The sequence below is a fragment of the Geotrypetes seraphini genome, chromosome 6 (assembly GCF_902459505.1).
Source record: "Geotrypetes seraphini chromosome 6, aGeoSer1.1, whole genome shotgun sequence".
NCBI lineage: Eukaryota > Metazoa > Chordata > Amphibia > Gymnophiona > Dermophiidae > Geotrypetes > Geotrypetes seraphini.
In genome coordinates, this window is record NC_047089.1 from 221345672 (window position 1) to 221358308 (window position 12637).

Below are 12637 nucleotides of genomic sequence, written 5' to 3' on the forward strand. Positions count from 1 at the left end.
GGGTTGGTGACAAAGAGGCAAATGGGTTGGGAAGAATATTAACAGATCAAGGGGATCTCCAAAGCCATGGGGGCAAGTTGGGACAGGACATGGACAAGTATGCAGAGCCAGAACCCTAGATACCTGAGCCATGATAGACCTAGTGTGCCTAGAGAAGTGCGTGCAGGGACATCTAGTCTGCTTTTAGCAAAGAGGGTTGACTCTGGCAACATATTGTCTTGAACATAGGATAGTCTTAAGTTTACCTTTGCACTACCATGTCAGGTACCGTTTTGCTGAATTTCGATATGTGTGCCATGGGACATCGCAGCAAGTGACAAAGGTGGTGGTGTTTCTACCAGACTTGTGGACCTGTATGCCCTCTCTTGTGGAATGGGAGGCCCTCTGCCAACAGAAAACTCTTAACAAGGAGGAAGAATCTCCTCCCTCCTCTTCATCACCAGTGCCAAAGGAGGAGGAAGCAGAAGCAGAAGCAGAAAAGGTAGGAATCGGATATTAGTGCAGGGGATGTCAAAAGACTACTTAACACATTACTCCTACTAATCTACAGAGAATTAGGCAGTGGCTCTAGATCAGGTAGGCTGGGTCTGTGGAGAACATTCTGGGAGGGTTACACCTCCCTTGCATTCCTGGAATTTGTTTAATCTCCTTTTCTTTAATCGTCTCTCCAGACCGGCACAGCTCACTGATGAGTAATAGGTCACCATGACCAGCAGGTGGAGACTGAGACACAAACTTTAGGCTGTAATACAAGTAGGATGTGTAGTCCCAAGTACAATCAGTCTGCTCTCAGTCTCCAGCCAGATGGAGGTGGTAAGCCTATGCAGTCTTCACTGAGTTAGTGTAGGGCTATTGGATTTTGTTTTGAGGCCTTCTGGTCCCTGTCTCGTGCTGGATTGAGCTTGGGGGACCCTTTTGGGAGTCCGTCCAACCTCGGGGGTGCCACACTCGACAGGTTGAGTTCCTCCCCCCTCCCCATTTCCCCCTCCCCAAAATTTTTTTCTGTAGAGGTGCCTCAACTGTAAGCCTTGCCACCGATATCAGCAAGGCATATAGCTTTGAGAGCCAGTGGGGTCTGTTCACAAATAAATTAAAGTTATATTGAAGAAAAAAAGTCCTGAGGCAGTGCCGGTCTGAAGGGAAACCTTCAATTGAGGTTAATAGCATTTAATTGCTAACCATCATGTTTGTTTTCAACTTTGTAGTAGTTTTCGCAGTGAGCACTTTTGAAGGGAAAAAGTGCTCATTGTGTTCCTGCTGTGAGGTCGATGTGGGTGGTCTGTGTTCGCGGTGTGGTAGCCGCAGCGAAGGGGAATCCTCGGCTTTGGATACTGACAAGCAGGGTTCCCCTTTGCAAGTGCTTCGCGTGTCGGCAGCAGGCAGGGTGGAAGCCCAGGCTTCCCCCAGCCGCCGATGGTCAGGGAAATAAGGTCTCCCTTTCCACCAAAAGTGGTGGGGACTCTTACCGATGCCGCCGGCTTGCCTGCTTTAGCGGCTAGGGTAGTTCAGGCCTCTTTGCCACTGCAGGCCTTGGGGGAAGTTTTGTGCTGGTTTTGGCAGGAAGCTCCTCCATGTTGTCTGCAGCCTCAGGTGATCTTTCCCCTGTATTGGAGAGACAGGGACAGGTTTCTGCTGGGTCTCCTGCTTTGACAGTGAGTCCTGCTGTGCCGCTGGGGGTCCTACCCCCCCTGATTTTGTATTAGCCTTGTACAGGGCTTATCTTCAGGCGGCCAGGGATCCTGTTTCCTCCCCTTGGGTCTTGATTTTTTCGGGGGGGTCTTTCACCCTCTGCGTCCACCCCCCTCAGTACCGGTTCTGACCCAGTCCCCCTTCATCCAACCGGCTGAGGGTCTCATGGGACAATGATTTTTTTGTTTGGGGAGGCCCTGATGAGGACAGGGATCCCTTGGTGGACCCCCAAGATCCTCTTGAGGGAGACGGAGGTCATTGGCAGGTGTTTTACAGAGCTGTCAGCTAACAAGGATGCATAGATGGTGCACATTTTTCAGCATGAAGAGCTCCGGGAGCTTACTCTTCAGGTTTCATCGGTTTTGCATTTCGAGGAGTACGCACAGGAGCCCCCACGTGTGGTGAACCCCATGTTTTGGTGGATCCTCTTGGCCTAAAGCTCTTTTCCTATGCATCAGGATATTATGCTCAAGCAATGGAAAGCGGAGGAAACGCCTTTTCGTTTTGCGCGGTCTATGGCTCGCTTGTATCCTATCTTGGAGGGAGACAGGGATACCTTGAAGTCATCTGTTGTAGATGCGGTGGTCTCAGCCATCGCGTTTCGATATATGGTGCCAGTTGAGAGCGGCTTGGTTTTGCGGGACAGTGAGGATCATAGAACATAAGAAGTTGCCTCCGCTGAGGCGGACCAGAGGTCCATCTCGCCCAGCGGTCCGCTCCCGTGGTGGCCCATCAGGCCCATTGCCTGAGCAATGGTCCCAGACTATCCCTATAACCTACTGCTACTCCTATCTGTACCCCTCAATTCCTTTATCCTCTAGGAACCTATCCAAACCTTCTTTGAAGCCTTGTAACGTGCTCCGGCCTATTACAGCCTCCGGAAGCGCGTTCCATGTATCCACCACCCTCTGGGTGAAAAAGAACTTTCTGGCATTTGTCCTAAACCTGTCCCCTTTTAATTTCTCCGAGTGCCCCCTTGTACTTGTGGTTCCCCATAATCTGAAAAATCTGTTCCTGTCTACCTTTTCTATACCCTTCAGGATCTTGAAGGTTTCTATCATGTCTCCTCTAAGTCTCCGCTTTTCCAGGGAGAACAGCCCCAGCTTTTTCAGTCTGTCAGTATATGAGAGGTTTTCCATACCCCTTATCAGTTTAGTTGCTCTTCTCTGGACTCCCTCAAGTACCGCCATGTCCTTCTTGAGGTACGGCGACCAGTACTGGACACAGTACTCCAGATGCGGTCGCACCATTGCACGATACAGTGGCAGGATGACCTCCTTTGTCCTGGTCGTGATACCCTTCTTAATGATACCCAACATTTTGTTTGCTTTTCTTGAGGCTGTGGCGCACTGTGCCGACGCCTTCAAAGATGTGTCTACCATCACTCCCAGGTCTCTTTCAAGGTTACTTACCCCTAGCAGTGATCCCCCCATTTTGTAGCTGAACATCGGGTTCTTTTTCCCTACATGCATGACCTTGCATTTCCCTACGTTAAAGTTCATTTGCCATTTTTTGGCCCATTCTTCTAGCGTCGTTAGGTCCCTTTGCAGATCTTCGCAGTCTTCCATGGTTTCAACCCTGCGGTAGAGTTTGGTGTCATCCGCAAATTTAATAACTTCGCAATTTGTTCCTGCCTCCAGGTCATTAATAAATATATTGAACAGGAGCGGTCCCAGCACCGACCCCTGCGGAACTCCGCTTGTGACCCAATGCCAGTCTGAGTAATGGCCCTTTACTCCAACCCTCTGTTTCCTGTCTGCCAGCCAGTTTTTGATCCATCGGTGGACCTCCCCTTGCACCCCGTGTTTCCACAGCTTTTTAAGCAGTCTTTCGTGCGGTACCTTGTCGAAGGCTTTTTGAAAGTCAAGATAAATGATGTCAATGGATTCCCCTTTATCCACCTGGCTGTTTACCCCCTCAAAGAAGTACAATAAGTTTGTGAGGCATGACCTACCCTTGCAGAAGTCGTGCTGGCTCAACTTTAGCTGTCCATTGTTTTCTATGTGTTCACAGATACTGTCCTTAATCAGTGCTTCCATCATCTTTCCCGGGACCGAGGTCAAGCTCACCGGCCTGTAGTTTCCCGGGTCCCCCCTTGAACCCTTCTTGAAGATGGGCGTGACATTTGCAATTTTCCAATCCTCCGGGATCTCTCCAGTTTTTAAGGATAGGTTACATATTTGGCGAAGTGGCTTTGCTATTTCGTTCCTTAGTTCCTTGAGTACCCTTGGGTGAATGCCGTCCGGACCTGGCGATTTGTCGCTCTTTAGTCTGTCTATCTGCCTGAGGACATCCTCTTGGCTTACCTCTATTTGGACCAGCTTTTCATCCCGATCCCCATTTACGATGTCCTCCGGTTCCGGAATATTGGATGTGTCCTCCCTCGTGAAGACTGACGTGAAGAACTTATTTAACCTGTCAGCTATCTCTTTTTCCTCCTTTACCACTCCTTTTTTGTCTCCATCATCCAATGGCCCCACTTCTTCCCTTGCCGGTTGCTTCCCCTTCACATATCTGAAGAACGATTTGAAGTTTGTTGCTTCCCCCGCCAGTCTCTCCTCATATTCTCTTTTGGCTTTCCTAACCACATGGTGGCACTCCCTTTGGTGTTCTTTGAGTCTCTTCTTAAATAGAGTTTTGATGTGGCTTCCCTGGCGGACCAGGCGGTGATGAGTGGCAGTCTGGTGGCTCGGGCTTGTTTTCGGTGGTCCAGCGTGTTCTTGACCGGGAGTCTACTTGGGATTGGTACTTGGTGTGGCCGCTTGTCATATCCTGTGGCTCCTGTGGTTGGCAGATGAGGCGTCTAAGGATAAGCTTACAAAATTTTCTTTTCGGTGGTCTTTCTTGTTTGGCGAGAATCTGGATAAGTTTGTTCAGACCTTGACTGACTCTAAGGTGCCCTGTCTTCCTGAGGACCATGCTAACCCGCCTGCGAGGGGGGGAGTTGCTCGGGGGCATTTGCGTGATTTCGCCGTTACCACCTTAGTTGAGGGGCAGCTTCTTTTCCTTCCATCAGGTCTCTTTCAGCGCATGCAGTCCTTTCAGGAGGGCCTGCCAGGGAGGACGGACTCCTCCGGCAGCCACTCTGCTGCCCGTCCAGTGCAATGACTCCTTGTGGGCCCTTCCACTGGTACCAGTGGATGGCCGGTTGCGGGAGTTTTACTAGGGGTGGGCCTCAATCACGATAGATCAGTGGGTCCTGGAGGTGATTTGGATCGCTTATGCTCTGGAGTTTGCTAGGTCCTTGTTGGATCATTTCCTCTCTTCTTGTCAGGCCACTTGGAAGAAGCGGACTTTTCATCAGACCTTACAGCGGTTGCTCGACCTTAAAGCTGTAGTCCCAGTGCCTCCTTGGGAGTTTCACATTGGCAGGTATTCCACTTATTTCATGGTGCCCAAGAAAGAGGGGTCTTTATGACCCATCTTGGATCTGAAGGGAGTCAACAGGGCACTCCGGGCTCTGTCTTTTTGTATAGAGACCCTGAGATCTATTATTTTGGCAGTTCAGCTAGGGGAATTCCTGACTTCTCTTGATCTGACGGAGGCCTACCTGCATGTTCTGATTTGGGCTTCCCAACAGCAGTTCCTTCGCTTTGCGATCTTTGGAATGCACTATCAGTTTTGTGCGCTTCCCTTTGTTCTGCATGGCTTTGTGGACGTTCACCAAAATTATGGTGGTTGTGGCGGCATCCTTGAACAAAGAGGGCATTCTGGTTCATCCCTATCTGGACGACTGGTTGATCTGAGCAAAGTCTTTTCAGGAGAGTTCCCGGGTTAAGGCTTGGGTTGTGGAGTTCTGCAGTCGCTGGGATGGGTGGTCAACCCTGTCCAAGAGCAGGTTGACTCCATCTCAGCACCTGGAGTACCTCGGGGTTCTCTTCAACACTGGCTTGTGGAAAGTCTCCCTTCCAGAGACCCGAGTGGACAAGTTGCAGTTGCAGATTTCCTTCTGATGGCTTCCTTGTGTCCTCGTGCAACATTTTCTCCAGGTCTTGGGGTCAATGGTGGCCTCCCTGAACGTGTTTTGGTGGGCTTGGGCTCACAAGCGGCCGCTTCAGTATGTTCTTTAGCAGTGGTCGCCTCAGACGCAAGCTCTGGATTCTCCTGTTCCTCTTTGGGGGTTAGTTCATCGCAGTCTCCATTGGTGGCTACAGTCTTCCAATCTGGTGCAAGGAGTGAGTCGGGATCAACCTCAGTGGACAGTGCTTCTCACAGATACCAGTCTCCTCGACTGGGGAACTCAGTGTCTCAGTTGATTGGCTGGTTCCGACGTGCTACGTTTCGGTACTGCGTCAGGGAACCGATAATTACAGTTTAGAACCGGAGGTGAAGTGTCTAGAACAAAGAACGGATTGTATATTAAAACCATTAAATTTAATTCTACAAACATCTTAAAACTAACTCTAACTTCAGTTTCTAAAGAATATAGATGGCTCAGTCCAAAGGAAGGTACTCACCACTAAACATTAAATTCAAATGCGGATAAAGCTTGCCGCTCGATACTTGTTTCTTCTTAAAGTTTATTCAAAGCTAAGTTCTAACATCTTTGCATTACTAAAATAAGTTGAAAGAAGTTTTGGTATAGCTGTCGCAGCTAGCAATGTAACAACAAATAGATATGTAATCTGGAGCAACTTTGCATTGAACACTGCAATGATTGGTTGGTGAGGCGGAGAATTTAGCCTTCATGTCTCTGAGCAGAGTTCTATTGGATATGCAAATTGATTAACAGTGAATTGAAATTCATGTTTACCATTATATATATTTTGTAAATGTAGTGACTTTCCTACAAAATACAGACGTTGCTGACAGGAAAGTCAGTTCGGGTTCTCTCGGACAATGCCACGGCGGTGGCTTATGTCAGTCGTCAGGGGGGAACCAGGAGGAGTCTGGTGGCGCAGGAGGTGGCTCTGCTTATGGCCTGGGCAGAGGCTCATCTTCTAGACATCTAGGCTTCCCACATTGTGGGAGCGGAGAATATCCAGGCAGACTTCCTCAGTCATTACGTGTTGGATCCTGGTGAAGGTGTCTTGATCCCGCTGCTTTGGGTTGATTGTGCAGGCCTGGGGCGGGCTGGTCATGGACCTGATGGCCACGAGTGTCAACGCCAAAATGCCACGGTTCTTCAGTTGGTGCAGAAATCTTCAGGCCAAGTGGCTGGATGCTCTGGTGGTGCCTTGGCCGTCGGAGGGCTTCCTGTATGTGTTTCCCCCGTGGTCAATGGTGGGCAGAGTCCTTTTCACCTTAATTAGCACCGTGGTTGCGTGATCCTGGTGGCTACGGACTGGCCCAGGCATCCGTAGTACCAGATCTGGTTCATTTTCTCGTGGCACTGCCCCTCTTGCCTGACCTTCTAATGCAGGACCTCATTCCAATGTTCGATCTAGGTAAGAAAGGTTATTCAGATAAAGTGATCTCCTCTCTCTTGGGGTCCTGGAGACTTTCCACCTCTCGTGCTTATGTGTGAATTTGCCGTATCTTTGAAGAGTGGTGTTCCGCACATGGCGTGGTTCCCGTTCGTGCTGCGTTGCCGCATATCTTGGAGCTCTTGTAGGCTAGCTTAGACAAGGGCCTTGCCTGGTCTTCCCTCCGGGTTCAGCTTGCGGCTTTGTCTACGTTTCGCAGTTTGCTGCATGGCTGACGTTTGACCTCTTCTCTGTATGTGATTTGTTTTTCGAGGGCAGCTAAATTGCTCTGGCCTCCAGTGCGGCCTTCGGTTCTAGCTTGGGATCTCAATCTGGTACTTTCCGTGCTCATGTGCCCTCCTTTTGAGCCTCTGGGCTCCTGCAAGTTGAAGGACCTTCTTGGTGGCCATTACTTCTGCGAGACACATTTCTGAGCTGCAGGCTTTCTCTTGTAGGCCTCCCTTCCTGGAGTTTTCTAGGGCGCACACTGTGCTGCCGCTAGTTCCTTCTTTTCTGCTGAAGGTAGTTTTGCCTTTGCATGTCAACCAGTCCATGGCCCTCCCGGTCTTGGGTAGTTGGGAGAACTCTTTGGAGCAGAGAAAGTTGTGCAGTTTGGATGTTTGTAGGGTCCTTCGCTCTTATGTTCGGTGATCTTATGTTCAGTGATCATCTGTTTGTCCTCCTCGCTTATCCTCATAGAGGGGAAGGTGCTTCCAAGGCTATCATTGCGCCCTGGATTAAGGAGACTATCGCTTCAGCGTATCTTCTGCAAAAGAAGTCTGTTCCGGAATTCCTCAAAGCTCATTTTACTCAGGGGCAGGCAGCTTCTTGGGCTGAGTCTTCCTTGTTGCCTCCGGTAGATATCTGTAAAGTGGTTGTTTAGTCTTCTCTCCATTCCTTTGTATGGCACTACCGTGACAATGTTCAGGTGCGTTGGGATGTTTTTTTTTGGCAGCCTGTGCTTATGGCGGCCCTTCAGGGGTCCCACCCATGATGGGTACTCCTTTGGTACATCCCATCAGTGAGCTGTGCCGGTCTGGAGAGACGAATAAAGAAGGAGAAATTAGGTTCTTACCTGCTAATTTTCTTTTTTAGCCTCTCCAGACCGGCACAGTCCCCGCCCTGTCTATCTGTTTTCTTTTTGAGATTTGTGTGAAGAGTGTTGCTTTTTTTCTGTGGGTCCTGTAGTTGGGTTTTTGGGGGGATATGTTAGGGGAGATTAGAAGAACAGCAGCCTTTGGTTTGTATGGCATAGCTGGCGAGCTGCGGGGACATTTCTGAAGGCTCTTATCCTATTCAATTTTCAACAGTATTTCTCTGTAAGTTGTTACTCCTCTGGGGAGTGTTGTTGCTGTTATAATTCACAATTATTAGTTCTGCTTGACTATTCGGCAGACTGATTGTACTTGGGATTGCAAAGCCCATTTGTACTACAGCCAAAAGTTTGTGTCTCGATCTCCACCTGCTGGTCATGGTGAGCTATTACCCATCAGTGAGCTGTGCCAGTCTAGAGAGACTAAAAGAAAGAAAATTAGCAGGTAAGAACCTAATTTCTCCTTACCATTCTTATTTTGAAAATTAATAAAATGTAAGAAGTATACAATAAGTATGTAATAAGCATACAAATGATCACCCAAGCATCCTTATTTATAAATGAATGCTAATGCATCCACTTTAGCAGACTAACAATAATGAATTATTTGAAAGAAATTAATATGTAGCCTTATCCTTTCATACCCCTAAGAAGCTGTTTGATAGCAGAGAATGGGATAAAGATGTAGAATAAAGAGAAGGCAAGAAAACCTAGAGTGTGTCAGCATGTTCCAGTGCATACTATTAGTGGGAGTGGTAACAAGAAAACAGGGTATTTGTCTTTGGCTTTTCATAAACAGAAGCATGTTATCATCTTTTTATGTCCACATGAGTTTCTTGAAATGCATATTGTATGCCAGCATCTAACCAGTCAGTCTTCACATAGTCTTTTATTTTGATAACATAACTGCAGTTTATTACAATAATGTGGCAAAAATTCTGAAACAAAAAGCTAGCTTTGGTTTTTATTAATTTTCAGCAAGAAGTTGAAACCGTGGAGGAGGAGACTGTAACTACCAGTGGCTATCCCTCAATTTCTGTTCGCCCACAACAAGGCTTCCTCTGTACCCTTATGTCCCTTTATTCCACGTTGGAGTACAGGAGACAGAAAGAGAAGCCCTCATTTGAGGTAATGTTCTCCATGGAGTGGAGGAGTAGCTTAATTGTTAGAACACTGGGTTGAGAACGAGGGAAATCAGGTTAAAATTCCATTGTTGCTGCTTATGTTCTTCGGTTATTCACTTTAACCCTTTATTTCCTCATAATGGAGTTCCTTTCTTTTGTTTAGTACTTTGTTTAGTACTATGTAAACTGCTATGATGATATATCGAACAGCGGTCTATAAATACTAATAAATATGCAAAAAAAAAAGTACAAACCTATGATACCAAAATGTAACTAATTTGCCTTGAGCTATTACTGAAACAAATATGAGCCAAATCCCAAATTCTTTCCCTTTCACAGGTCCTTCTGCAAAAGGATTTGCTGACCTTGAGATAAGGGCCCTCAGATGCTCTCTGCCTGAGAAAGTTTTCCCTTTGAGCTGTGGAACACTTCAATTATGGACTTCTCCTCTTATTGCCTTTAGGTTGCTGTGCTGATGGAATTCTTTCAAGAGATGTTGCAGCGAGATTTTGGTTATAAAATTTACAAAGGTCTGTTGAGTCTCCCCAAGGAGCAAGAGGCCGCAACAACAGCAGAGACAGATGAAAAGAAAGCAGAGACAGATGAAAAGAAAGCAGAGACAGATGAAAAGAAAGCAGAGACAGATGAAAAGAAAGCAGAGACAGATGAAAAGAAAGCAGAGGTGGAAAAGGAGGAAGAATTACAGGAACAGGCAAAACCTGAGGAAGAGGTCAGTGTGCCAGCCATGGCATGGATGAGGCCCTTTCGTTTTACTAATCAGGCCAGTCCCTCTCACTAATATTCATATTGTTCCTTTATGACACATCCTGTATGATAAAGGGGCAACATGAAGTTCTATTCACACATTCACAAGGCATTACAAACTGGAAATACAGTGGAACCTTGGTTTACGAGCATAATTCGTTCCAGAAGCATGCTCGTAAACCAAGTTACTTGTATATCAAAGCGAGTTTCCCCATAGAAAGTTCCCCCACTGGCGCTGCTCCACCCCACCTCACCCCATCCCCAAAAGACCTCCCATCCCTGAGGCCACTGGTGCGCTTCCACATCTCCCCCCCCCCCCCCGCGAACTGGAATGGCCCCCTCGCCCACTAACACTGCCCCCCCTCCAGGTGACCCGGCATCGCCCCCTCACATACTCAAGGCCTTCTGGCTCCCGCTTCTCTCCGAGATTCTTGGGGCAGCGGTGGCTTGGGGTCCTGTTCCCCCGATAGTGGCAGCAGTGGCTTGGGGGAGGGCAGGGAGAAAGAAAGAAAGAAGGGAAACAGAAAGAAAAAAGGGGGGACAGGGAGAAAGAAAGGGGGCATGGAAAGAGAAAGAAAGGGGGGCAGGGAGAAAGAAAGAAAGGGGAGGGGGCAGGGAGAGAAGAAAAAAAAGTTGGGGAGGGAATGAGGTTTGGAGGAGAGGAAGCATACAGTAGGCTGAAAGAAGGGAAGAAAGATTGGATGCACAGTCAGAACAAGAAAGTGCAACCAGAGACTCATGAAATCACCAGACAACAAAGGGAAGAAAAATGATTTTATTTTCAATTTAGTGGTCAAAATGTGTCCGTTTGAGAATTTATATCTGCTGTCTATATTTTGCACTATGGCCCCCTTTTACGAAACCGCAATAGCGTTTTTTAGCGCAGGCAGCCTATGAGTGTCGAGAGCGCATGGAGCATTCAGTGTAGCTCCCTGTGCTAAAAACTGCTATCGCGGTTTAGTAAAAAGGGAGGGGATATATTTGTCTATTTTTGTATAGTTGTTACTGAGGTGACATTGCATAGAGCAGGGGTCCCCAAAGTCCCTCCTTGAGGGCTGAATCCAGTCGGGTTTTCAGGATTTCCCCAATGAATATGCATTGAAAACAATGCATGCACATAGATCTCATGCATATTCATTGGGGAAATCCTGAAAACCCGACTGGATTCGGCCCTCAAGGAGGGACTTTGGGGAACCCTGCCAAAGAGTCATCTTCCTTGACCTCTTTGAAAAAAACCCCGGAATATAAATGATAATTAATATTTTCTCTGCGTACAGTGTGCTTTGTTTTTTAAAAAAAATTTTATTGGTGGTAGATCATTTTTACTTGGTCATTTTAAAAGTAGCTTGCAAGCCCAAAAAATGTGGGCACCCCTAGTCTAAGCTATGGAGGTTTCTGCTGTTTCCCTTCGTCTTCTTTTTTTTTTCTGTGTGTAAGGAAGAGAGGAGAGAGCTGTGACCTTTTAGGAGCGGCTGAAGAAAAAACTGACAGAGTGAAGGGAGGGGCTCTAGGAGTAGGGTCCAGTAAGCTCAAAACTTACCATAGCTAGGGGAGAGATCTTTCATACTTCTCATTTGGAAAGTTGTTTTCCTCAATGCCTTTACATCTTCATACTGTATCAGATCCTCCTTATACAAGATTCTACCATGACAGAGTAGTACTTCATTCATCCAAAATTCCTACCCAAGGTCGTCTCGTAATTTCACCTCAACCAATTCATAGTTATTTGTGGCTTTTGACCTTAACAGATTAGGAATTCCTTTTTCCAAGAGAGCCATCTCCACTTGGCTGACGGACTGTATCTCCTTCACATATACTCAGGCTGGGCTGACACTGCAGGGCCATGTAACAGCTCACAATGTCCGAGCTATGGCTGCTTCGTTAGCTCATTTCTGCTCTACATCCATTGAGCTTCACCTCTTCACCACTGTAATAATTTTATACTGTGGGAAGTTTGTTGTGGCACTTCATCATTGGCTGTCAATTTGATTTCTTTTATGTTCATTTAGTTTTTCATTTTGTGCTGTTAATAAATATATTTCTTTTGCAATAAATACGTGTAAAAAGCTGTTCAATACTTATCTCAGCCAAACCCGGGAGTCAGACCCGACATGTTTCGCACGAGAAGGTGCTTTATCAAGGGTCTCCCAAGGCTGCCGCTGTCATCCGACTCCAACTGAATTGTGAGCAAATTGACAGCGGCAGCCTTGGGAGACCCTTGATAAAGCACCTTCTCGTGCGAAACATGTCGGGTCTGACTCCCGGGTTTGGCTGAGATAAGTATTGAACAGCTTTTTACACGTATTTATTGCAAAAGAAATATATTTATTAACAGCACAAAATGAAAAACTAAATGAACATAAAAGAAATCAAATTGACAGCCATTGATGAAGTGCCACAACAAACTTCCCACAGTATAAAATTATTACAGTGGTGGAGAGGTGGGGCTGAGGCGTCTTTTTGAACTAAAAAAAATATATTAACACTTTACAAATCCAGTACTTATTGAGAGAAGTTATATGAACATCTGGATTTGAAGACTATTGCCATTTAATATTGAG

At 46.9% G+C, this 12637-nt stretch overlaps 1 protein-coding gene across 3 annotated transcripts in view; it reads left to right on the forward strand.

The window, feature by feature from the left end:
* The window catches only part of CCAR2 (cell cycle and apoptosis regulator 2), a 106153-nt gene that overhangs the window by 59743 nt on the left and 33773 nt on the right, over positions 1-12637 (forward strand). For all 3 annotated transcript variants that reach the window (XM_033949856.1, XM_033949857.1, XM_033949855.1), the window contains exons 13-15: positions 265-481; positions 9166-9315; positions 9775-10041. In XM_033949856.1, coding sequence (XP_033805747.1) covers positions 265-481; positions 9166-9315; positions 9775-10041 — 634 coding nt within the window. The remainder of the gene's footprint in view (positions 1-264; positions 482-9165; positions 9316-9774; positions 10042-12637) is intronic.